The following is a 26,524-nucleotide window of genomic DNA, read 5'->3' on the forward strand; positions in this document are numbered from 1 at the left end:
CCTAGTTTACATCTGTGTTACACCTACTTTTTGTTATGCAGTGTTCGGCAGGTAGCAATCTCTTTCGGAGTAGTCGTTGTAATACTGATTTGACGGTCGGTCGGTACACCAATTGCAAAACAAATAGATGAGACTGTACAAAACAAAAGAGGGAGGCAGATAATGACATTAATGTGATCTCGAGGAGTATCTAAAATATAATTTGCTAACAGTCATGATGCCCATGGACTCTCTAGACAATGTGTAGGTATCAATGTGGATAAGCTACAACACTACTGTATGGATCAACTGATCATGACTTGAATCAAATGTTTGGCAAGATATGATTTAATTGAATGATTTGAGCATCTTAAACATCTTATATAGCAGCTAAGACATTATGACACCATCTTCCTCCCCTCCCTCTTCCCACCCCCTTACCCATCCCCTCATCCTTCCCCTCCCCTTCCCAGTCCTCCCCCGCCCCTCCCTCTTCCTATCCCCTCTCCCTTCCCCCTCTTCCTATTTCCTATCCCCTCTCCCTTCCCCCTCTTCCTATTTCCTATCCCCTCTCCCTTCCCTCTTCCTATCCCCTTCCCCTTCCCCCTATCCATCTGAATAGAAAGAAAACAAACTTACACAGCAGCAAGCCCTGACAGTAATTTGAATAGTGTTCCTGCCTGGTTGACACACCCCTTTAAGATAGAGGGGCTTGTGAGAGGTCTTGTTGTCGCCCCTCTCTATGGTCAGTGGGTTAGCATTGACCGACACCTGGACAGAGGCCGGCCAGTTTGTGTGCATCTGTCTGTCTTCATGGTGATAGCACTTGAATTGAAGTTCCAAGTCCGATCTTAGAAAGGAAAAGAAAAAGAGAGCAATATCTTGAGATCCTGATAAACTTTTTTTTGATGCCAAAGGAAATGGAAGAAAGTATAACCCACTGACTTTCATGTGGAAAATCTTGATACTTTTTTCTGACAAAAAAGTCAATGTATCTTTACAAGGAAGCAGAACAAATTAATGATGAAAATTATATAAAATGCAGCCCTCCCCCATTTCACAGAGTATGGCATGATTTATTGTTATTGTCGTCATATTACTGAATAAGTTGAAAATTACACTGTTGACTCTCCTATATGTACATATAATATCAAAAGACGAGATGAAGACACTACAATCTCCAGAAGCAGATTAACAGGAATACATGCCAATCCAATCCAATCCAGGAATTCATAAAGCGCTTGTATCTAGTTGCCTAATCAAAGGCGCCGATGAGACTGAAAAAGCTACCAAAAACATTGAATAAAGTCCAATGGATACTGCATCAGAAATGGATTAATTGTTCAGGTATTTTGTACTCTTGCTGCTCAAATACTGTATTTTGTAATTCATAACAAACTTTATAAAAAGATTACCCCCCCCCCCCCCCTCAAAGAGCAGATGGCTAAAGCCTCGGTCACAAATGCCATTACGAACTGCTACAAACGCCATACAAACAATTTTCAGACAATGGAAAAACAGGGAGACTCGTACGAAATTGTGACCGTAGCATAAATGAGTATATTATTGAGAGCTGCGGGCACGTCAGGCTACTTTGCTTATTCTGTAGCCCTCCAGCATCTAATGTATGTTAATTATGCATTCAATATATTTGTTTAATTTCGTATATTATCTGTATAAAATTATGTACACTTGAAATATTGTATCAAACCATATTATGTTCATGAAAATGTATAATGAAAAAGAAAGAAAAAAGGATGCGGAAACCAAAAAATCAAATCAAATCATATCAAATAAAATTAGTATGTTTCAGTGTTGCCAATTTGCTACTTACCTCCACATAAGGGTTTGATGGACTGACTGCCTGAGGTGGAAGACGTGGTTACTGACGGCTAGATTGTGCTCTAACCTGAACGGTTCCAGCACCACACCATCTCGTACAGGGAACGTCATGCACATCTCGTCGCTTGCTGCTAGGCAAGATCAAATGAAAGAAGATTAATATTTGACAAACCACTTTAAAGGGATTGGGTAACTTTATCTCAGATTCTGAAACAAAATCCTGGATTTAGCTCACGCTGCAATGATAATTATAAACCTTTAGGTTAGTCAGGAACTCCATGACTTTTACAAGCCGATCGCCTGTCTGATTATCAAGATATTTATGATTGGAAATCAAATTCAAATTTTGCGTTTTCCTGACAGTTTTTTGTAATCTTACAGTCTATTGGGAAAAATAAGTACGGTAAAACCTGTCACTCAAAGATTTTTACTTTTTTGAGGCATTTCATGATCATTTTGGAGTGCAATTTTTTATAGGGCTTCAATACTACACCATATCACAGACACTGATAACAAGTAGGGCCGTGCATCTCAGATGTATCATTGTTAAACGATGCCTTACAGACACTTAGATTTATGAAAATAATGTTCATATTATATTTATTATTGGGAACCTACAAAAAACAAGCAATGCTTTCCAGTAGGTTCCTGTTTCATTTCATAATTTTGAACTTACTTTGTCAACTGTGTTCTTTATTGTGCAAACAATTGATATGAAATGGAATGAATTTGAATCAATCAATCAATCAAGAATGATGTGCATACCCTTCTCATTATTTATACTCATGATAAATAACAGCATGATTGTTATTTTATCACATAAAAAAACAACTTGTACTTTGTTTTGAAATGTATATGTAACATGAGAAATATGAAATGAAATGAAATTTTGACTGGCGTTGATGAGCTAGCTTACCTGTCTTCATGTCAGGTGGTCTAGGGAAAGGTTTGATGTCACCGGGCCCTGTAGGTGACATGTAAGGTGGGGGAATGTTGGGACTCGGTGTGAGGGGCGGCGTCGGGTTACCCGGCATCGGTGACTGGAAGTTGATTTGTTGTGCATTATTCTGCTGAGAAGGATGGTAAAGAGAGAGAGAAGGTATGATAAAGAGAGGGAGAAGGTATGGTAAAGAGAGGGAGAAGGTATGGTAAAGAGAGGGAGAAGGTATGGTAAAGAGAAGGAGAAGGTATGGTAAAGAGATGGAGAAGGCATGGTAAAGAGAGGGAGAAGGCATAGTAAATAGAGAGAGAAGGTATGGTAAAGAGAGAGAGAAGGTATGGCAAAGAGAGGGAGAAGGCATAGTAAATAGAGAGAGAAGGTATGGTAAAGAGAGGGAGGAGGTATGGTAAAGAGAGGGAGAAGGTATGGTTAAGAGAGGGAGAAGGTATGGTAAAGAGAGAGAGAAGGTATGGCAAAGAGAGGGAGAAGGTATAGTAAATAGAGAGAGAGAAGGTATGGTAAAGAGAGGGAGAAGGTATGGTAAAGAGATGGAGAAGGTATGGTAAAGAGAGGGAGAAGGCATAGTAAATAGTGAGAGAAGGTATGGTAAAGAGAGGGAGGAGGTATGGTTAAGAGAGGGAGAAGGTATGGTACAGAGAGAGAAAAGGTATGGTAAAGAGAGAGAAAAGGTATGGTAAAGAGAAGTCAAGAGTATGAAGTTCTCTACACAGCAAGATGATAACATGTACATGATTATATTCAGAATCATACAAAAGACGTAATACAGGTTTTTGTGTGATAAATCCTGCATTAAAGGTTCTATGTCCCATTTGCAGCCAACATCAAATTCTGTAGAACTTTGCAGGAATTAAGAATATGTCACATTTAGCCTATGTGAAATTTAAACGTTAGCAGCATCCTAGTATTCAAATCATGCAAGGAAACCTGTTTACTTTCTAGACTTCACTGTCAGACACTTTTGAGTGACTGACTGACTTTTTTCTTCTCTGGTAATAACATACATACAATGAGCTGTAAAGGGTGCATGAGCATTTGACTACATCAATAACCCAATTCTTGTAATGGCCAAAAATAAACTGATTGAATCTTTGCGCAGCACAAATGTACGGCCATTCTGTAAAAGGGTCTAAAAATCAGACTATAACTTAGATGATTGCAATCGCTTAAGTCGATTAGACAACTAACAGTCATTATTTTCCTACTTAAAGACATTTTCAAGCCCTTTTGTTTCTAGGGAAGTTCTGAGGAATATAAGAGGTGATATGTACATTTCTATATTCAATATAAATTCCATATTAATAGCAAATTTCTTTTCCTAATGGATACTTACCATTGCCTGTGGTGCTGGCATGGAACCCATGTGCCCCTGTGGTGGAGGGCCTCCCCGGGGGAAGAATTGGTTACCCTGCTTGTTGATGTACCCGCCTCCTCTCATGGGGCCTTGCATGGGACCAGGCATCGGGCCTGGGATGGGCCCTCCCGGCTGGCCACCTGGATGGCCCCCTGGATGCCCGCCTGGATGGCCACCTGGATGCCCGCCTGGATGGCCGCCGGGATGACCGCCTGGATGCCCCCCTGGATGCCCGCCTGGATGCCCGCCCGGATGCCCGCCCGGATGCCCACCTGGGTAGGGGCCAGGTTTCATGGGCATAGGGCCCTGAGGTCCCATCTGGTACCCTTGCTGGTTCATGGGATTCTGTACAGCAGAAGAAAAAGTGAAAGAGAGAACTGCTACGGTACAGAAAATTAACTCAACATATTACCATCATTTGCCTCTGGTCTATTACCAGTAGATGTAATTTAATGATTGCATAATCCTGTAAGGCCCGTAAATTGTTAACCCGGGCCGTGCCTTATCAATATACCAACTCATCTTTAGTTTGGTATCAGTTTAAAAGCTTTGCATAAGATATGGCCCTGGTCTCATAGCACATGATGTTGGGGGGGGGGGGGGGTCAGGTTTTTCATGACAACGCCCTAACCACTATCTTCAAGCCTTTGGATACTGCTACTAAATTTAAGGAACATTGATCAATAGAGACGTGTGTTTATTTTTTAATGATTCTTGATTTGGTCAACTGACAAGAGAGGATGGTGGTGGTAGTGGTGATTGTTTTACCTGATTGCTAAGAAAGCATAAATGCTTTTTAGTAAGCAACCAGAGGACCGACGGCTTTAGGTCCTCTCCGAAAGACCAGGTAATGAGGATAAATGCCTTACCAAAGGGCACTAGGGCATCGCCTTGGTTTCGAACCCGGGTTGCCAGATTACAAGACCACTGCTCTACCTACTGAGCTATCGCGCCTCCTCTGATAGTTTGCTTACCGGGTTATATCCTTGGGGTCCAGGGAAAGGCCTCTTGTTGTAGGAAGCAGGATGGGGCTGTGGACCAGCCATACTCCTGTTGGGCCCCATCTGACCAGCATACATAGGGTGCTTGCCCGGCCCCCCTCCGCCCATCATCGGCCCCATCTGATGCATGCCTCCCGGTGGGTACTGGTTGACAAACTCCTGCTGCGGTCTCATCTGAAAGAGAAAAAGGAGATACTGGATTTTAGATGATGATAAGGGCTGAGTTTGGAAAGTGTGAAGTTCAAACAAAGTCTAGATGCATGTAATGTAGCTTTCTTTTAAAGCCCCACTGCACTACTTATAGCTACTTGCGCCCTCTAAATAACAAATAATGCCTTATCGGTAACCATAGGTCCACCATGATCCTCTTTTTCTTATGTTAATTGAGAGCTGATTTGATGAGATAACCACCTGTCCAGTGACCTTGCAGGGTGGTCCAATCCCTTCTGCACACTAGTACAGATGGGCTTTATACAAGGTCAGCAGGAAGGAGTTGCAATGATGCCAAACATATGCTACTGTTTTTTTTCTTTTTTCATTACTTTGTTTTAATATTTTCACAATGGGTTCTCTACTTTGAGGCACTTTTCAAATCATTATGGTGATGTTGGACGAGTAGTTCTACTGTCCTTAATCTCACGTTAAACTATAATTGGATCTAAAATATGAGAAAGTGCCTTGCAACTTCCACTGCTACATAGATTTATAACTATTTTGCTAATCAGGAAGGTTCATCATTCATGTAGTTTCATATCTTTTCCTCCATACATCTACTTAAAAAAACAAAAATGGTGAATTAAGGCAGGTTACAGAGTGTGTAATGTGCTAGAGGTGAACAGAAGCGATAGTCAACAAGAAGAGCCAATAGAATCCACCTTTTAAAAAACCAATCACACAAAGTATATCACCTGCTAAGAGCCCAAAGTGTGGTCTACTCATATACTTTGATATACATTTAATGCCCTTCTTGCTCTTAACAGGTGATAATGATCAAACACATTAATGTGAATAGGTAAAGCTTGGAAAAACTGAGTTTGTGAAATCACATAACACAATACACATTTCCCTCACTTTCCACGTCTATTTTAGGATATTTATGGAATTGTGATAAAGATTGGAGGAAAATAATAAGAGGAAGGTGGAGAGGGTCAGGCCATCGATCCTTAAAGAGAAGGTTGAGTTCTGGGAAGAGGTGACAAATAATTTGTGAGCGTTATCATTGTTATTATGCAAGTGTGGAAGAACATCAGATAAAAAATGTTCCCTGAAAAGCATGGATCTTCAAATGCCTTAATATTCTAAATATGGCATGTAACATCATACAAATTGGGACAGATTTTTATGCCAGATGTTTGTGTAGTCCCATATATATCTTTCTGTGTACAGTGCTTGTAACTTTACCAAGACTGGGCCAAATTTCTTATCATTTTGACGATTCCAGAACCTTGCAGTGCACACCAACACGTATATGCTAGATGATCAACCTTTTCTGATGATTCCACAACGTTTCTTTCACAGTGCAATCGCATGACCAGAACTCAACTTTATCTTTAATACTGACCACTTCAAGATACGTGAAAGGAACGAGTTTGATGACCACTCAAGAATTCACATCATCTTCATGTCATGATATACAAAGTGAAAAATATTTGTAATACAAAGGGAAAAGGGTTAGTCAATCTATAGATGGGTCTTTATTAGCTAGAGCTGAAAAGTAGCATGATCATTTTGTGTGTTTGCATCTTCATCTTCATCAGCTCTGGATTGAACTGAGATAGCTAATGTCCTAACCCATATCATAAAAAATGGCCGTACATGGCCGTAATGGTTAGGCTTTACATGCAAGTGTGACCGCACCATTGGAATATGAGGATGTGAAGATAGGGGGAGTGACCACCCAAGCCAGCACCTAAATACACAAGGAAAATAGTATAGAATTAAAACAGATTGTGCTCAAATCATATATATCATACATTAAGGCCAAGGGCTGGAAGAGCAAAGGTCAAAGGTCAAAGGTTAGCATCCCGTTTCTCAGCCAAGGGAATGTATCATCTGTTGAGAGCCAGGGGGGCGTTTCACAAAACTTGTCATCAGTGACAAATGACAGTTTTTGTTATAAGCTACTGAAATCCTTGCTTCTGATTGGTTATCAACAGATTTATCACTGACTTTTGTCATTTGTCATTGAAACGGCTTTGTGAAACGGGTCCCAGAAGGGTGTTAACTCATTTACTTTTACACAGAGTTGATGCAGAGTTACTGCCCTTCTGGCTCTCAAAGATGATATCATGAGGATCAGGTGAAGACAAAAAAAAGAAAGTTTTGTTAGTGAACTCCAAAGCAGCCCGTGTATTGCACTGGACGGACTGTTCAAATTTGCAGAATGTCTCAAGTGTAAAGAGTGGATAGTCATGTGGTCTAAAACATGACCAGTGATATTTAAGAGTTGATTGAGAGATGGAGAAATGATTGATGGAGAGGAGGTGAAGAGGAGGATGAAAAGAATAAGAGAATATGATGGAGATCTTGTTAAAGAGAACCAATGATGAGCAGATAATTGTAGAGCGACAGGAGTGTCAAGTCTGACAGACATGAGCACTATACAAGAACCCATTATTATTATTATTATTATTCACAGAGGAATGAATGAAGAGATGATGATAGAGAGACGGATTAGGAGAACAGAGAGGAGGAGGGAAAAGGAAGACGGAAAAATACATATGAAGGAGAGATGGAGAAGATGAGCAAGAAATATGGAAGAGAATGAGATGGAGGAGAAGATAAAAGAGATGAAGATGAGCAAGGAATGTGGAAAAGGAAATAGAAAGATGGAGATGATTGAGAGAAGGAGGCAAGGATGATAGAGAATGTGGAATAGAGAGAGAGAGAGAGAGAGAGAGAGAGAGAGAGAGAGATGGAGAAATGATAGACTTTTCATAGGATCATATTGAAAGAAAAATATGATGAATTTCATTTAGAAGAGTTCTTGTTGTAAAGGTGTAGGTGATATAATGTGCAAAGCTCAACAATAGTGGTTTAAAACCAAGGAGCATGGACTCAGTGGTACAGGTATAAAACCCAAGTAAAAACAGCAAACCGATATATAAATACACGCTCCAAAGATGAATAGATGTAATGAACAGAAAGGCAGATAGACAGATTATAGGCAATGGACTGCTCAAACAGATAAGTGATACGGCGAAGGAACATGTAGGTCAATGGATAGGAAAAATGGATGGACGGGTGGACAGAAGTCAGGTTTACAAACTGAAATGAGAACAATAACTTCATGAAATTAACGGTTCGCAAATGGAGAGACAGCCAGGCAGGTGCAAAGAGTACAGTCAAACCTGTCTATAGCAACCGCCCAAGGGAAACACAAAAAGTGGTCTTTGCAGACAGGTTCCTTTAGTACATGTTTCAATGAGAAACCATTTTCAAGGGAAACAAGAAATGTGCTTGTTGTAGGCAGGTGGTCTTTGTAGATGGGAGGTCACTAAAGCAGGTTTGACTGTACGAAAGGATAGATAGATAGTAAGAACAAACAAGGAAGGAGGGGGTGATTTGAAGTCAGTACCTCTGTATGCATCATCTGTGGGTTAAGATGAGGATGGTGGTTGGGGCTCGAGGGAGGCGCCCCATGCTGGTAGTACTGGCTAGGGTACATTCCCTGCTGCTGCTGCTGGCCGCTCTGAGATCAAAGGTCAAAGGTTAAAAATTAAAAAGGTTCTTCATTAGTCCCTGTCGAAACACAACCCAAACAAATTCTGGTTAGTGAATAAGCTGGGGCTTTTCTCGTTCAGTTTGTTCATGTTGTCATGGTTTCTACTGGTTTATACTGTTGTCTCATATTTCTGGATGAAATCCTGAGGGAAAGAAAGGCTGGATTTAGCAATAAGGAGAACACTTCTCAACCTTGTCCATTAATTCATTGTCTCCCATCAATACAATGTCAGATAATGAACTTTGCCCTCTGACCTCAATCATCTGCTGAGAGCCACAGGGGGCATTCATTGAATCAAATCTTTATACTGAGATTTAATAGGTCAGTTAATGACCTTTGCACTCTCACCTCAAGTACCATCTGTCAAATAGGGAGCATTTCATATCTCCCCTTCAAAAAGGAGAATGTAACTTCTGATCCTCACAAATGTTTAACCCATGGCATAAAGACTGGTCAGTGGTACAACAACTTAGTGAAAACTGTACACTCGCATTTAATGTGACGCAATAATTGCGCATAATCATGGATTGACCATGTGACGTCACAATGCATATCAGAAAGTAGTTTGCCTGAAAGTCCACTTGCTTAGGTGAAATGCTCAGATATGATTCAAATACGAGTTAGACATATTACTCAGCCAAATAAATTCTAAGTAAAACACTAAACTCAATCTGCATCCTGAATTGAATACGTCCCCAGATAGAAGAAATTCCTTGAATGGTTGAGCGCCTGTCAGGGCAGCTAGGCCAAAGTCAGGTAGACCTCAGGAAATACACATGTATACTATGATTATTATCATGATCATTAATTTAGTTATTTCCCCAGGACACTTAAGGACTGGGACGAGCTACCTCAGATCATCGTCGAGCTGCCTTCTTTGGAGCAGTTCAAGGTGGCTCTTGAAACAATTTAGTTCCCTTTTCAGGAACTGTACCGCATAGAGCTGTATTTAACAACTCTATGCTTTACCCTCATCTAGACGCTGAACAGGCGTTGATGAGTATTACCATAGAAGTAGAATTACAATCCCTGTATCTTACCATGCCGTAGTCTCCCATTTGTTGCTGGTCCTCTTGTTCTTTTAAGCAGACCGTGGCTGTAGCCGTCGCTGTGGCCGTTGCCGTTGCGCCAGCATTGACCGTCGCTGCTGCTGCTGCCATGACTGCCGCTGCGGCTGCGGCTGCTGGCTGTGGGAACTGTCCTGGTGCAGCCTGCTTCTGAGGACCAGGGTGGGGTCCTCCCCCTCCCGGGCCCATGTGAGGGGGCACGTTGTGGGGCTGGTTGGGGTATCCAGGTCCTCCCATACCAGGTTGCATGCTGTGAGATAGTGATAAAAACATCAACAAGCTGAATGAATACTTGCAACTAAACTGACTGGAGATTTGAAAGCTCTGCACCTTATCTGATTGGAGGTGTTATTTATGAAACCAAGTATTTTCCACCAAGTGATCAATGACATACAGAGAGCGTAATACCAGGAAAATGACCATATCAACTTACTTTCGATTCACTAATAAATACAATCATGTTGTAGGTAGATTTCCATTACAATTTCGAAAAACTTGCCTTTGTTTTCCTTTGTTTTGTTTTGTTTTGTTTTGTCTTGTTTTGTCTAGTCCTGTTATAAATTGTTTTGTCATGTCTTGTCTTATCTTATTATGTCAGTTCCCTGTCCTTTGTGTCCCGTTTTGTAATTCTGTTCTTTTGTATATTTCGATTGTTTAGACAAAACAATTGTATATACTATGACTTTGTTCACGAACTAGTCTGTCTTAAGAATTTAACATTATCCTTTCAATTCTAGTCAATGAAACATAAGAGTCAATTCTTGAAGAAGTTAAGATTGTTACCTGTTTTGGCCCCTATAAGGGCCCCCCTGCCCTCGGTAGCCTGGCATCCCCTGCATGTTGTAAGGCTTGCTCTGCCCTACCGCTGCTGCTGAGAAGGGGTGCTGCTGACCGTTATATTGAGCGTTCATGTTACCCCCTTGACCTGTGAGGGAGGGGTAAGAAAAGAGAATAAGGAATAAGTAACAAATGACTTTGGTGTCTGCAATACAAAGTTGTAGAACACTTCTAACCCAATCATACCGTTAAGACCGACACCAGACCAACACCGGACCGACACCGGACCAATACCAGACCGACACCAGACCAACACCAGACCAACAGTGGACCCCCAAAAGACATCATTGTAATACAACAAATGACTAAGAATCGGTCAGTAGTTTGGAATCTGTTTGGATTGGTTTGGAGTTGGTTGACTAAGGTACAGTCAAACCTGCTTTTAATAGTGACCACCTGTCTACAAAGACCACATATTTTGTTTCCCTTGAAAATGGTTTCTCATTGAAACATGTACTAAAGGAACCTGTTTACAAAGACCACTTTTTCTTTTGTTTGCTTTGGGCAGTCGCTATAGACAGGTTTGACTGTATTACCATTGGTACAGCAATTTGAATTGTATCTTCACCAACTCTGTAAAAACTTTAAACCTCAATATCTGGTTTATTCTATGAGTATTGCAGTAATGACCATATCATATGTGAGCAGTGCTTTAAGATTCACGTTCTGGTAGCATCAACAGAGCAAAGCTAAGGTTAACATAATGTTTAGTTACACTTGATTTATATCTCTATACATACACGTAGACTGATCTTAAACAGAAGCAAAGATACAGCCATTAATCTCTAAACCTTGCTATGAACCACATGTACAATTTGCACGTCGTGCCATGATGACACATTTATAACTTTATTGGTGTTGATACACAGATACAATAAAAATTGACAGTGCGTAAATCACACTAGTACAGTGCATCACTGATCAGGTAATAGTGGTCTATTTCAGAACATCACGTAGCCTATCTAATTCATTTAAAAATCAATTATTACTATTCTGATTACAGTAATCAATCTTCCACTGTTCATACTCTACATAAGAATTAATAATCTGCCGAGCTTTGACTACATTGACCTACCTCTAAACGTTGTGTTACTAATCATGTTATTTGCGTCGCTGGTTTGTGTCACCCCCCAGACAGTGGTGACGACACTCAAAGACTGCTGGGAAGGCTGCTGAGGCTGGCCCTGCCATGCAGAATCACTGATGAGAGAGAAGAAAGAAATTAAGGTTCATAATAATCAACAAAATTGATATAATCACACTTATAAATCACATTGTAAATAATAATAATAATAGGCATTTCTATAGCGCCGTCCATTTAGAAATTTTATTCCGAGGCGCATTTATTATTACCCAGGCTTTAGCCTAGCTGCCATTACAGTGCTCCAGCATTTCTAGGAATTAATTCCTGCCAGGTACCCATTCACCTCACCTGGGTTGAGTGTGGCAAATGAAGATTAATGCCTTGCCAAAGGACATTAGTGCAGTGTCTACCGGGTATTATGATTCACAGTATCAATATCTATAGATAAAGATAGGCGAGAGCTTTCTATTTTGAGCCATGAAAAAAGAAAATATTGAGCACCCTTATTGCAGAAAAGGTAACATTCATAGAAATACAGATTCTTTGAATTTCATGAATGGAAAGTGTAACACTATATATATCACTCTCAGAGATGCCAACTTTTGGAAAACAGAAATAGGGAGGATTTGTAACCGACACCAAATAATGTGCGCGTAGCGCACATCTCGAGCGCGTAGCGCCCGACCCATGTGGCCGGGGTCCAGGGCCCGCCTTAGGGCCCTGGAAGCTCTGGGGTTCTAGATGCTCTCTGGTGCAATCTGAGCCTTATTTTGCAGCATTTTACATGTGTATTTAGTTAAATAATTCCCACTTTTTTTTAAAATAACATACAAATTGTACAAAATGCATGATGAATTCCTTTCAGACTTCCGAATACACGGGTACTTGATACTGTTTCGGTCTTATACTTCTGGGACCATTTCTTGGTCTTCTTTTGCTGATTTTCCGCCATTTGGATTCTGTGTCTATATCCACGCATTGGTTACGGCAATCCATATGCTGAAACAATCTTTTGTTACTTTGTCTTTTAACATAGTGGAAATACTACATGCTAAAGTTAACAGACGATATTTCTCATACAATTCACAGATATATATACTGATAAGCGCCAATAACAAAAAAAAAAATCATAATTTAAAAAAAAAAAAAAAAAAAAAAAAAAAAAAAAAAAAAAAAAAAAAAAAAAAAAAAAATCATTTTTTTTTTTTTTTTAAATAAATCGGGAGGATAAGGATGGAAATCGTAAGGTCGGGAGTTGGGGTGAATTATCGGGAGCCTCCCGATGAAATCGGGAGGGTTGGCATCTCTGCACTCTGTTAACATATGAAACGAATGAATGGGTTTTGACATTGGAAAGAAAATGGGTGCATTACGAAAAATATTGTGTATTTGGTTTTAGCTCGATGGATCATTTTACAAGGGGAAAGGCAGAGGTTTCTATTAAAGTTGGCTTGTTTTTTGAGCAAACATGATTCACAACGCTAGATTGGAGAGTAGGAAGTCTTTCATTCAGGCTATTCACACCATTTACAGGTACTATACATACTCTATTAAACCTCTATGATCCTGTTCACACACAACAATAAGCAGCATCTCTCTCTCTCTCTCTCTCTCCAGCCCTCTTCACACACAATAATAAGTAGACCTCCCTCTTTCTCTCTCACCATCTCTCTGGATTAAATACTTAAGGACATCACTTTTCAGTTTGAAGGTGGTTTTGTTTACACTTTAACATGGTCATTAAAGGGACATGGTAACATTGTTAAAGATGAGAGAAAATGGTGCCAAGTAGTTCTTTTTTCTTTCGAGATGAAAGAATAAACTATTTAAACAAATCTACAGAGAGACATAGAGACAGGCAGAGACGGACAGAATACAGAAAAAGACAGACAGAAAGAGAAATAGAAATAAAGAGAAATAGAAATAGAGAGAGAGAGAGAGAGAGGGGGGGGGAGGGGGAGGATGGGGGGGGGGGAGGGGGAGACAGAAATCTATAGAATAGTAAACTTACTCATGAACGAGAATTCCCATTAATTGCTTCTTGTTGCTAAGCTAGAAAAAGTTTGGAATTTTTTTTTTAAGACAGGAAGCAAGATCTCTGCACACAGCATCAAAAATGCATTTATTCCTTAAACCTCTATCCTTCATCTAGAAAGGTGAGCGGAATAGAAACAAGAGATGATCAGACAGTCATCATCGGTTCCTCAGCAAGTCAAGATAACGTCTCACAATTTAAACAGCTCCCTCGGGAGTTGATCAGAGGCGCATAATGGGACCGGTCTGCTAACCGGATAAATGGGATGAAAATAGCCTCAAAACTCCTGACTTTACCCCGGCTGCATACTGGTGTGGACAATTGGATTGTATTTTTGTCTTTTGCGCGTCACGATGCAATGCCGAAAGGCTGGAATTTCATTATACGGAAACCTAGGATATAGTTTTGAGCTTCAATTGAACCCTATTTGATGCATTCAGAAATTGAATTTCAATTAAATCAAAGAGAGAGAGGAACCCAGATAGCTACAGGGTATTTGGTCTCATTTTTTGTCCTCCTTAAAAAAACAAAAAGGGAATCCATTGAAAATGTCACATTTGCCTAATATCAGATATTTAGCACTTTCTCCCTTTTATTTGGACTTGTAAAATTGACCTTTAAAAACTTAATCTATTATCAATTCATATATACCGTATGCCTTCTCACTTCCTCCCGTTATCTAATTGAATTGATTTTTTGGTCTATTTCACAAGTATTTTCATATTTCTCCCGTGAATTAATTTGGTAATAGTTGTAGATCTAAATAACTCATTTTCTCAAATCTCTTTTTGGATAAACCTAAACTATAGGGGTCAAAACACATATGCACAGAGACAAACAAAGAGGATATCTATATCACACTGTTAAAACAGAGTCCATGCCAATGTTGGAATATGCGCTATCGAGGTGGGTAAAACTAATATATATCTTCTTGAATATGAGAATGGATATAACGTGTTACACGGATGAGCAAAAGAGAATAAAGGGGAGAGCACCGCACAGAAAGCAAATCAATTAAGCCTACCAATGCCGCCTTATGTCCCGACGACGACCCAAAATCAAATTGTCAGATGTTTGGGCCGGGGTAGCTTGGTCGGTAAGAGGTTGAGCGGACAATGAATGACACACTGGCTGTATCTTGATTGCATTTCATACAAGGAATGACCTGCACTGACTTGACAGAGGTAGTCTGACAATTCAGACCTGCATCTCTACTCGTGGTCGAGTGGTTTAAGGCACTTAGCTGGAGATGCGATGATCGAGGGTTCGAATCCTGACACGGCACTAATATCCTTTGGCAAGATATTAACCTGCACTTGCTACTCTCCACCCAGGTGTTAAATGGGTACCCAGTAGGATGTGATCGTCATTGTTGGTCAAACAGTTTTTGAGCGTCAAGTAACACCTGGCTGGAATGCTCCCCAGGGAGTGGAGATTGTGCACACAGTGTGTGCGGGCAAGCACTGAATCCAATGACCGGGGTAATAGTATATTTGTAAAGCGCTTAGAGACATTTGTATTAAGCGCTATATAAAAGCTCAATATTATTTCTGACATGTACAGGGGGGGGGGGGGAATTTCCTAGAAGCTGAATGAAATGAGGCGTCTTTTTCACCAACATGCTGCAACATTTTCTTTACAGTCATACATGTAAGTTTGGAATTTGATAAAGCAGCTAAAGCGCCTACTTTACAAAGAGAAAATAATGATTTACATTTGTATTTTAGGGAAGTGATCAATTTATAAATTAAATAATAATTTTACAAATTTTAAAGATTTGAATTGATTTCAAGTAAATTGGTAATTCCAATAACAATTATTATGTACGGAAACCAATAGAGCCTCAAATGGACAGGTATGATGTTTACTGATTTTCCTTCCTGACAAGATTGAATAGTTAAGATCCTTTAAAGGTAAAGACCAGTATTGGAAACGCCCCAATTTCAAAAAATGAAATGGAAGCTCTTATTACCAATCATGTGAAAGAGTATGTTTTGACTAATACATGATGATAAAAAATTTGCCGGGAAACCGCCTACTAATTGATATATTTGGTAAATTAGTTTATCTATTGGTGTGTGAGAGATAAATGCACGTGTCGCGCACGTGTGCGTAGTCCCATATACATCTTTTTGTGTACAGTGCTTGTAACTTTACGAAGACTGGGCCAAATTTCTTATCATTTTGTTGATTCCAGAACCTTGCAGTACACACCAATACTTATATGCTAGATGATACAGTTGTAAACCTTTTCTGATCGATTCCACAATGTTTCTTTCACAATGCAATCACATGACCATAACTAACTGGTCTTTATCTTTTATAATTACATAACTTTTTTAAAAGATTTTTAATGATTACCGGTACAAGTAAATTTGTAATTCCAATAACAATTCTTATGTACAGAAACCAAAAGAGCCTCAAATGGACAGGCATGACATTTACTAATTGTCCTTCCTAAAAAGATTAAATAGTTAGGATTCTGTAAAGAGACATCTACATCAGATTTATTTACCTAAAACTGATGTTTAAGACCATTTATGATAAGGCCTGAATCTAAAGACTAGTGGATTGAGAAGGCTTCCCAATATTGAGGGTTGATAGTGGTAGATAATGCCCTTAGCACACTGACTTGTGTTTAACATAACCCATCCAAGACTGCATTTGTATCGACATCCTGAAGACCAAAAGGTAGGGAGAATTGGGTGCAGGATTTGGGTGCACTATGTAAGCACCTCCACTGAGCATCATCTCTACCTGATCCCCTTCTCCGTAGACCTGTTTTCATCAGCTCGAGATTGCCGAATATCCCGCTATTAGAACTATCCCGATCGCAAATAATCCAGTTAATTTGCATCTTCATCAGCCCGAAGTTGCAATTAGCGGGATATTTTGTTAATATAATCATCCCAAGATATATTGGGCTAGTTTGCAAAATATCTCGCCATTTGTCCGGTGCGTTTTCACCAGCCCAAAGACTCGCACTATGCACAAACGCTGAGCAAAATATCTTGAGCTAATTTCGGGAGCTCAATCAATGTCGAGCTGATGAAGACGCGATTTGTAACTTCGAGATTATTTTCCCAAATCAGAAATATCGAGCTATTTGGAAATCTCAAGCTGATGAAGACAGGCTCGTGTGATCTGGGACCAGAGATGCACAGCAGCTGTAAGTTGATTTAACTCTCCCTTACAGCACGAGCTCTCTCGATCCACCGGTTAACATAATCATTTTAACACAATCTTCATCCTTCAAATGAATGAGTTGTAACACTGCCCTCAGAGGTTTGGATATAGAGACGGAAGTGGTGAAGAAAATATTGACCGGAACATCATACATGTTGTGTTGTTGTTGTTTTAGTTTTTATGGCGTGTATCATTCATTTATGAATATTTGAAAACAATCTTCATTCCAAGGAAAAATGTTTTTCTTGACACTACTTTTATTATCGGAACTGAAGATTTGCTTTCACAAAAATATCTGAATGTAATTAGCATTATGCTGACCTCCGTAGATATGAGGAAAAAAACAAGCCTTGACAAAAGGTTTACAAGATACCATATAAAAACAAGTGATTTGTCTTAAAGAAGATTGAATATGTACTTTTGTCTCTCCGTGCTATGGACAGTGTTCAGAGTGAAAAATAATTTGTGAGTTTTCTTAATCTTTTTATTCCGATGCGAAAGGTTGTCATAGTAATGAAGTTACATCAAAAACGTCTTAAAAAGATCAGATATTCCAAATTCAAAATAGTTCACAATTGGGGACCAAAGTTTTATAACACTTAAAGGCGATACAGGCCTACACAGCTCTGTATGCAATGCTTTTCTGATCATTTTGATTTGTCTGAAACCTCCCAATACTCATTTGAACTTGCTACATACATAATCAACCATTGGAAAATCTTCAAGTCAGTTACTTTAACATATCCAATGCACGACCAGTACTTTATATTATATGCGCGAGTTCCTCTAATGATATACCGGCTCAATGGTTTCGGTTTCAAGAACATCAAAGATCTAAGAAACTCTAATCAAATAAATCTTCCCATTCCTTGGTAGAACAAAAAATATCTTGTTCGTTTTATTAGAAACAATGCGTCTTGATTTATAAGGGGAGCTTCCTCCATCAAGATATAACCATGGTAACCATACTATATCAATGGTCTTCATCATGAGAAAGATAAAGTGGGATGATGATGCAACTCCATAATCATAAATTTTCACAAAGGAGCTATTTTTCACATTAAAACTTATCACTAGAAAGAAGAGTTTTTATCTGATAATATAGTTTGTTAATTGTGAAATATGGACCTTGTAGCAGATCAGCCTTATGCTAAACAAATTATTCAATAAAATCTTCTACTACTAATCTACTACTTCAAAATGTACTCTAATATCACTCATTTGCATGACAATAACAGTTCCAAAACCATTTTTTATTTTTGGGTTATACATGGTTATCCCAGCTTATTAATTAATTATAATTTTCACTTTCAAGAACTATAAAATTGTTTTGTTCAACAAACATGCCTATAATAACTGTAATCTTCTTTCAGATATTTCATGATAAAAATTACTTGTGGCGTTACTGCTCTACATTTTCTAGACATCTATTCACTCTCTCTCTCTCTCTCTCTTCCTTCAGTTATTCTATGCTGGGAATGAACCAATTTTCGAAATGACATTTGACTGTTGATTGCCATGACATTTTGAAGATGTCAAGATGGTAAGCAAGAGCGGGAGAGATGTGAGTAACTTAACAGATGGGTACCCCAGACTATTTCCAAAGATTAAAAAGAGGTCATTAAAATGATGAATACCTCACCAAATTGAGACACCTGGAGATGTGAAACGGAGATGGAGGGAGGATTACGTGGGGGGAGACATGGGGGAGAATAGCATGTAGAGAAAGGTAGAGAGAAAGAGCCTCTTTTCAGCATTTGAAAGAAAACTGAGACGACCAGAAGATACAGAGATAATACAGAACATGAAGAAAATGAAAAGAGAGAAAGTGACAGACATGCAGGCCAGGCAGACTGGCAGGCAAAAAAAGAGTCATCTAAAAAAAATACCTTCTATGTCAAGTTTTCAGTCCCTTTCAGGGAAAAAATTGTTTAAAAAAATCTTTAATTTGTTTTGCAGTGAACTCTAGGCAAATTTTGGGGGCTCTTTTTGGCATTTGGGGGCTACTTCGCCCCGAGCCCCTGTGTATTTTTTTCCCTGGTCACTTTTGTTATAGAAGTAAAACTAATCTGAAGATATATAGATGATATATCTCTTTTTGTAAACAAGATGTTCAATTTGGAGTGGAAAATGTGTAGAGGTATTGGACAAAGTCACGTTACTCTCTCTTCACAAGCAAGAAAAGCTTTCTGATCAATTGATACCTTACACTTCAATCCATGTACCAAAGTTATAAATAGAAGCATCTTCTTTGAAAACTGCTAGACATACAGTAACATAAAGGACCAGATTGATCCTATTTGCGCATCTTAATCACAGTTACAGACAGTTTAAATAAAACATTCAAAACAGACGATTCACACAACTTTATTAAATTGTATTTGTCTATGAACATCGACCTAAGAGGTATCATGTTTTCGAACCATGTTAACATGCTCTTGGAGATGATGTCATAGCTTTGCATACATAACAATATTTTCCCATTCACCCGACTGTGAACCTGTGCCAAAGCTAGGTCTCTGCCTTTCATGAAGAAGAAGAAGGAAAAAAAAATCAGTTTGTGTATATTAATGTTTTGTTGTTCAATTCGTATTGATGAAATGTATAAATAGCTTTGCCAAATGCAATAAGGTGATGTTATTTGATAGCTACTGTTCATTATTTCTTTGTTACAGAGGGTGTTACAAAACATGTATGAAGAAGTAAAAAAACAAGAAACTTACACAATTTATTAAGGACAGCAGTTTTCACAGTAAGAAACCCACAGAAAAATGTAGTGTTGAGTCAGTTACTATTATGATTAAATTATTTCAGGAATCCAAACCATTCACAAAGTTTGTGGATACTTCATGCGTATAAAAGCTTCTGGATTTACTGTAATCTGATTCATGATTAGAATGCATTTCTAAAGGCATGACCTCTCTTCATACAGGAGTATTAAGTATTGTGTGACACTGGCTTCTGATTGCTCAGTGGTAACTTCCTGCACAAACCACAATCCTAACTTCAACCCTGGACCAAACACTTTACCTTATCTTAAAGCCCCACTGCACTACTTATAGCTACTTGCGCCCTCTATATAGCAAACAATGCCTAATCGGTGACCATTGGTCCCCCATGATCCTCTTTTTTCTTATGTTAATTGAGAGCTGATTTGATGAGATAACCACCTGTAAGTGACCTTGCAGGGAGGTCTAATCCCCCTGGCCAAACTAGTACAGACGGGCTTTAAACCTAACATAAAGGACAATCGCAACCCTAACCCTAGTCCATAGCCTGGACTGTTTCCTTGTCGGGCATCCATTCAGCCGAGAAAATAACATGCCCTAAATGAGGAACCAGTGACAGTAGTCCTTGCCTCTCATTCTGTACCCGACGGATGTTTCTGGGGATCGCGCAATGAGTGGAGACAGCGCGCTGTGTGTGGGATGCGTGTGATTGAAGAATAAAAGGTGTTTAAAAATGGACAGAATTTGGACTACCCTAACCCTGTACTCTGGACGAAATAAATCCAAGAAAATCATCGACAAAATGGACCAAGGGTGGTCAGTGGGAGAGGCCCAAGTTGCAGCTAAGGACCAGGGAATTTGGAAGTTCCTCTCACGTCAGGCAAGATTGCAGTAATGCCCAATACTATCCTTTGGCAAGACATTGATCTACATTTGCCACTCTCCACCCAGGTGTTAAATGGGTACCCGGTAGGATGCGAAAGCTAATGTGGTTAGATTAGCAAGTGTGCGCTTGTCAAAATGACGCGTGGCTGGAATGCTCCCCAGGGAGTGGAGAATGTGCATACATTGTGTGCGGGTAAGCCTGGATCCAATGACCAGGGTAATAATGTATATCGGTAAAGCGCTTTGAGAGGGCCTGCCGTCCTGAAAAGCGCTCATATAAGAACGAGCTATTATTATTATTATTATCAGATGAACTTGGGGTGTTTTACAAAGACTAAGATCAACTTTAAGTTGGACTTAACTATGGCAGGCCTTTCATGCCATTGTTTGCTCCATCATTTAGATCTTTAGATAATATTTTTTCTTTCAATAATGAATTATCAAAAAATGTAAATTCTGTAGATTTGTGACCATGATTTGGACGTACCTTGAGCAACCAATGCCAGGAATGGTTAAGGGAACTAGTGGCATGAACGGCCTGCCAAAAACAAAATGATCGTAATTTTCTTGTAGAACACTCTTTTTTTTTACAAACTGATACCAAATTCATCAATATTCTTATAAATTTACAAGAAGTTTACCTAAAAAATTATCGTAATTTAGCAGATCATCATCGACTTTTAAGCTAGTACTATATCGCAAGCAGATTTGGTATCCTACAATACCCTACCTCGATGTGCGGTGTAATCCGGAATAGCGCTTTTCGACCTGCGCAACACCTGCGAATCACTCCCAAGAACTGAATGTTTGCAAGAGAAAATCTTGGATGAAGACCTACCTGTGTGGCACTGGAGGCAGATTCTTCTGCATCTGCTGGTGCATTGAATCTGAGTTTGTCTTGGTCCCAGACGAAGACAGGTCTCCCCCTTCCTCTCTGGACTGCTGGTGCCTCAGGAGCAGGAGCCTCCCAAGATCTTCACACCAAGACGACAGTTGGGCTGTGATTGAAGAGACAAAAAGTGAACAAGGATTTAAACTTAATGCTTCACACTGGATGAGACAGCATTCAGCAAACATTTCTAATGCATGCATTATTTGGTTATTTTTGTTATTTTTGTTATTTTTGTTATTTTACCTGACTGCTAAGAAGACATAAATGCTTGTTACTAAGCAACCTGAGGACCGACGGCTTTAGGTCCTCTCCGAGAGACCTGGTAATGAGGATTAATGCCTCACCAAAGGGCACTAGCGCATCGACTTGGTTTCGAACCCGGGTCACCGGATTACGAGACCACTGCTCTACCAACTGAGCTATCGGGCCTCCTTATAGAGTATAAAGTAGGAATATTATAATTGTTTAATTATTATTCATGTCAAGTGTATTATATCTTATCATTGATTTGTTTATGTTTCTTTAATGCAAATACAATGTAAATTACTTGAGCCTTTCTATTAATGTGAGGAAAACAATTTTCCATGTTTGAATGTACATTGGTCCAATAATGATGCAAGAATGGATGGATGGATGAATGAACGAGTGAATGAATAAATATCTCAGTCAAAGTTTGTCTTAAATACTGATTATGATGACAAATAAACATGGTCCCACCAACACCATATCACAGACACTGATAACACGTAGGGCCATGCATCTCAGATTTAACATTGCTAAACGATGCCTTTAAACAAGAGGGGTCAATAACCAATACTTTCATCCCAGAATCTCGAGAAATAGTCACTTTCCGTCATCTCCAACTTCAAACGAGATGCAGGAAGTTTGTGACGTTACCGACAGACGGAGACAATAACAATCAATTCAACGCTATGTTTCTAGATCACCTGCTCCGTGAGAGATTCCTCTTATAAAGCCTCCTCCTCATAAACTACTTAGAAATGTATCACGTAGCTGATGCGGATGCGGGGGTTGGCAACCAATGTCATCCATTCTATTTCCTCTTCAGGTTTCTCTAGCTTTGTTCTAGAGAGCAAAGGGCTTCAATTACGTTCCTCCTCCTGCTCCATCTCATTTGCTTCTGAAGGATACGCTACACCCAACTCACCAGACAATTACAATTAATGTTTTTGCACCAACCTTGATTCCTTTTAGGTATGCTATGTATCGCCGCCGTAGCTAAGGTACAAGCACACTACTACCCAGACGATACCTGCCTGTAATTAGGGCAATTCTCAGGTGTGCGAGGAGAGGATGCGAGAGTCATCTCTATGATCCTACTTTTGCTAATTATATTAGAGGTCCTTTGTATCAAGTTAAAGGTCTAATTATGTTAATGAGTCAATCATATATGTTTGATTTTACAGAAGTTTCATTCAGTAATGTTGATAAAGGGAAAAGTGCAATGAGAAAAGGGAGGATTGTAATGAGAAAAGAGGAAGATACCAATGTATCTTTTGATAGTACTGGTAATTAAAACTGGAGTAAAGAATCACTTTGAATATCGGTGATGATCTGCAAAATTAGCATTATTATCTTCCATGATTATTGTCTGTTAATATCATCTATTGATCTAACATCGATGTTTCAGAACCAAGTAAGCCTATCCAGACCACAATAGCATCCGGAGTAGCTATAAGCACAGGGCATTTTAGGAGCACGATGCATAAAGGTGTCTTTATCCTTCAAAGTGAGGAGGAGTACAAACCAGTCTAGGGTGCGTTCAAGCGATTTTTTGAAGCTAGAATCACAAACATGAATCACAACTCAAAAGGCCGTTATAAGACACGTTTACTGCGGGAGAGCGTTCAAACGATTTTTCATCAACGATAATGACGTCATAGAATCATAATTGAGATCTCTGTTCGTTCAAGCGAATTTTAGCGACCGTGATCCTACAAACGCATCTCTTTTCAGCGTTTCATGTTTGTGTTTTTAAACACATATAATTTTACGACCGACGAAAATCGCTTGAACGTATACTTGAACGCAACCGTGTTTTAAACTAAACGTCTTTGAAAACCGTGATTCTAGGGTGAAAAAGTGTTGATTGAACGCACCCTTAGTCTAATCAGGGCTGGGCTAGAGTCAGAGTCTTTCTTGGCTCCATGCTTGGGGTTCAAGATCACTACCCCTGAGGGACTCCAGGCTGGAATGTGAGAGAGAGGCTTGGATAAACAGCTAGAAAAATTGGAGTGCATTCCTATGCGCCAAGGATTGAGCTATCTCCTTCAGGATTGCACAGGTATGACGTAGGCACTCAGCAAGGTACCAGTGCTAGGATCAGAGGAGGTGGGTTAGAGGACGGGAGGGGGAGGACGGGAGGGGGGTCACTGGAGGGGAGGGGGGTCACTGGAGGGGAGGGGGTAGGGGAGGGAGTAGAGGTGGTGGTAGGGAGGAGATGAGGTTGTGGAAGGAGAAGAGATGGTGGAAGGGAGGAGGGAGACAGGAGGGGGAGGAGGGAGAGGGGAGGGGGAGGAGGGAGAGGGGAGGGGGGGGCAGAAGATGGGGTGGGAGGAGAAGAGATGGTGGAAGGGAGGAGGGCGAAAGGAGGGGGAGGAGGGAGAGGGGAGGGGGAGGAGGGAGAGGGGAGGGGGGCAGAAGATGGGGTGGGAGGAGAAGAGATGGTGGAAGGGAGGAGGATGGGAGGAGGGAGAGAGGAGGGATGGGTGGGAGGAGAGAAGCTAGTGGGAGAAGAGATGATGTGCTGAAGCTGTGACAATGGGGTTTGGGAGGGGTGAAGGGAATTGGGGTAATGGTGCAAGGAAAATACATGGTTCACAAATAGCCATGTCAATCAGAAATATCAATGTTACTGTTAGTGTACCATAGAATTGTTTAGGTGTGCATCGTTGTCCTGAGTCTATTTTGTATTAAATTTTCTTTAAATGTCTAAATTTCATAATGAGTCTCAGAAAAGTTTTCCTAGATAGGTGTGTAATATAAGGGTGCTATATTAAATTATGAATATCATCATTATTAATGTAAAATATATACACCTAAACAGACACCATCGTTTCCCCTAAATAAAAAAATATTGTTCACTGGCAACCCAATACCCTGTATCACTAATTAACTCTATTCTTTGCCATTTCAAATTAATTTTCTTCAAGTCTTGCATTTTGTTTCAAAATTAAAATGGGCATGAAATACATATCATTAGACAGAGGAAAATATGTGCTCATACTGTTTTGAAATTAAAAAAAACCACAAACAAAAAATTGATTGGGGGGGGGGGGGACTTCTTTGCAAATAGCATGTAGGGGTTAAGCAACAGAGACAGAAACTGTGTGCATGCCTGAGAACACCAAAGGGAAGAGGGTGACATGGGAAGGGGGTAGATTGTGGAAAGGGGGGAGGGGGTGAAGGAGGGGAAGGGGGTTATCCCTCAGCTTAGCCCTGACCCAATCTCGCTTGGAAACATGTATGCAGCAAAGTTTCCGGTGACGAGAGAAGAGCATAAATCTGCTGGCTTACAACCCAAACAGGAGGAAGCGCTTTCCTAAACGTCTCGACTCCTTCTGCAAATCCACCCCTGGAGGAAGGTAGGGTACTGGTATTTTAACTTTAGGAACATTCCAATTCTACGCTTTCGTCTGCCCCCTCTCTATCTCTCATGCCTTCATATAAAGTTCAAGTACATGAATATCTTACAGCATGTGTAATTACTGGTCTACAAACAAAATGGTTAACAGCAGGGGAAAAAAAACTTTAAAAATTTTGGGGGCTACTTTTCAAGCTTGCTTGCATGAAAATAACACTCTTAAATTTGTTTGCATTGAACTCTATGCAAAATTTGGGGGCTCTTTTATGACTTTAGGGGGCTCTTTTTGGCATTTCGGGTGCTAAAATGCCCTGAGCTCCGTGTATTTTTTCCCTGATATTATACAGCATGTGCAATTACTACATGTAGCCTACAAACAAAATGGTTAACAGGAACTATATTTGACTTGTGCCAGACAGATAAAGATATGTATGAATAGAGCATCACTTACACTATCAATTTCTCCTAACAACATACAAGCTCTTCAAATTAAACAATTCCTAGAACACTGTGAGGAAATCTTACTTTTCCTACTTAAAGAACAACTCATAAGTGAGCCAAGCCTAAACAACTTTGCAATGCTTTTGACAGGAGCGACTCTAGTACAAAGCATGCACTATGAATGAGGAGAAAACGGGCTAAATCACTCGGACATTGTTTTTTAATAAGGCTAACTAGAGTTCCTCACTGCCAACTGCGAATGTAGCCATTTACTTCCATGTAAACACAAATTAAGCTCTATAACACGTGTACCTATCCTGTACACTGTCACAAAGTGATGTATCCAGGAGGGGCAGGTGCCCCGCCCCCCTCCCCCACAAAAAAAATGTCTAAGAAGGGTCTCATAGTAGTTTTACACTTTGTGAGATACAGTGGACATTGTTCCATCCTTTTGTAATACAACTTTTTTTTTTTTTTTAAAGCTTTCTTTCTTTACAGATTTTTTGTTGTTGACATTTTGAAACCTCCCCCCCCCCCCCCCTCCCCCTCCCCTTCCTCGAATCCTAGATGCATATATTGATCACGGATGAATTGATGGGCAACACTCGGTCATCAACATTGCCTTTAAAATCCTCTTCCTGTCTACCCAGTGCGTACCCAGTGGCTATGAACACCATATATGTATTTTGATGCTATGTTTGGTTGGAAATACGCTGTAAAACCACAACCACAATTGTTGGTCTACACTCCAAAAATATCAAATATCTCAAAGAAATTTGGAGTTGAGTTGTATTAAAGATCACTTACACAAGGAAGTCATAGATTAGACTACGTCAGATCAACATGACTGCCTGGAAAATAACACTAAAAGAAACAAACAGTGTAATATGTGCATCAGAGCTGCCA

The 26,524-nt window shown here is 39.8% G+C and overlaps 1 protein-coding gene across 3 annotated transcripts in view; it reads right to left on the reverse strand.

The window, feature by feature from the left end:
• Positions 1-21,773, reverse strand: part of LOC581897 (zinc finger MIZ domain-containing protein 1) — a 32,409-nt gene extending 10,636 nt beyond the window's left edge. The window contains exons 1-11 of one of the 3 annotated variants that reach the window (XM_030979283.1): positions 21,520-21,773; positions 11,838-11,962; positions 10,709-10,850; positions 9,899-10,175; positions 8,712-8,825; positions 5,108-5,308; positions 4,113-4,478; positions 2,738-2,888; positions 1,814-1,949; positions 619-829; positions 28-133 (exon numbers count right to left, since the gene is read on the reverse strand). In XM_030979283.1, the coding sequence (XP_030835143.1) occupies positions 28-133; positions 619-829; positions 1,814-1,949; positions 2,738-2,888; positions 4,113-4,478; positions 5,108-5,308; positions 8,712-8,825; positions 9,899-10,175; positions 10,709-10,850; positions 11,838-11,962; positions 21,520-21,773 (2,083 nt within the window). Of the gene's footprint in view, positions 1-27; positions 134-618; positions 830-1,813; positions 1,950-2,737; positions 2,892-4,112; positions 4,479-5,107; positions 5,309-8,711; positions 8,826-9,898; positions 10,176-10,708; positions 10,851-11,837; positions 11,963-21,519 lie in introns of all 3 variants that reach the window. The other 2 variants (XM_030979282.1, XM_030979284.1) reach the window with 2 other exon arrangements.
• Positions 21,774-26,524: the final 4,751 nt, after the last annotated feature.

The sequence above is a fragment of the Strongylocentrotus purpuratus genome, unplaced genomic scaffold, assembly GCF_000002235.5.
Source record: "Strongylocentrotus purpuratus isolate Spur 01 unplaced genomic scaffold, Spur_5.0 spur5_scaffold_10, whole genome shotgun sequence".
Classification (NCBI taxonomy): Eukaryota; Metazoa; Echinodermata; class Echinoidea; order Camarodonta; family Strongylocentrotidae; genus Strongylocentrotus; species Strongylocentrotus purpuratus.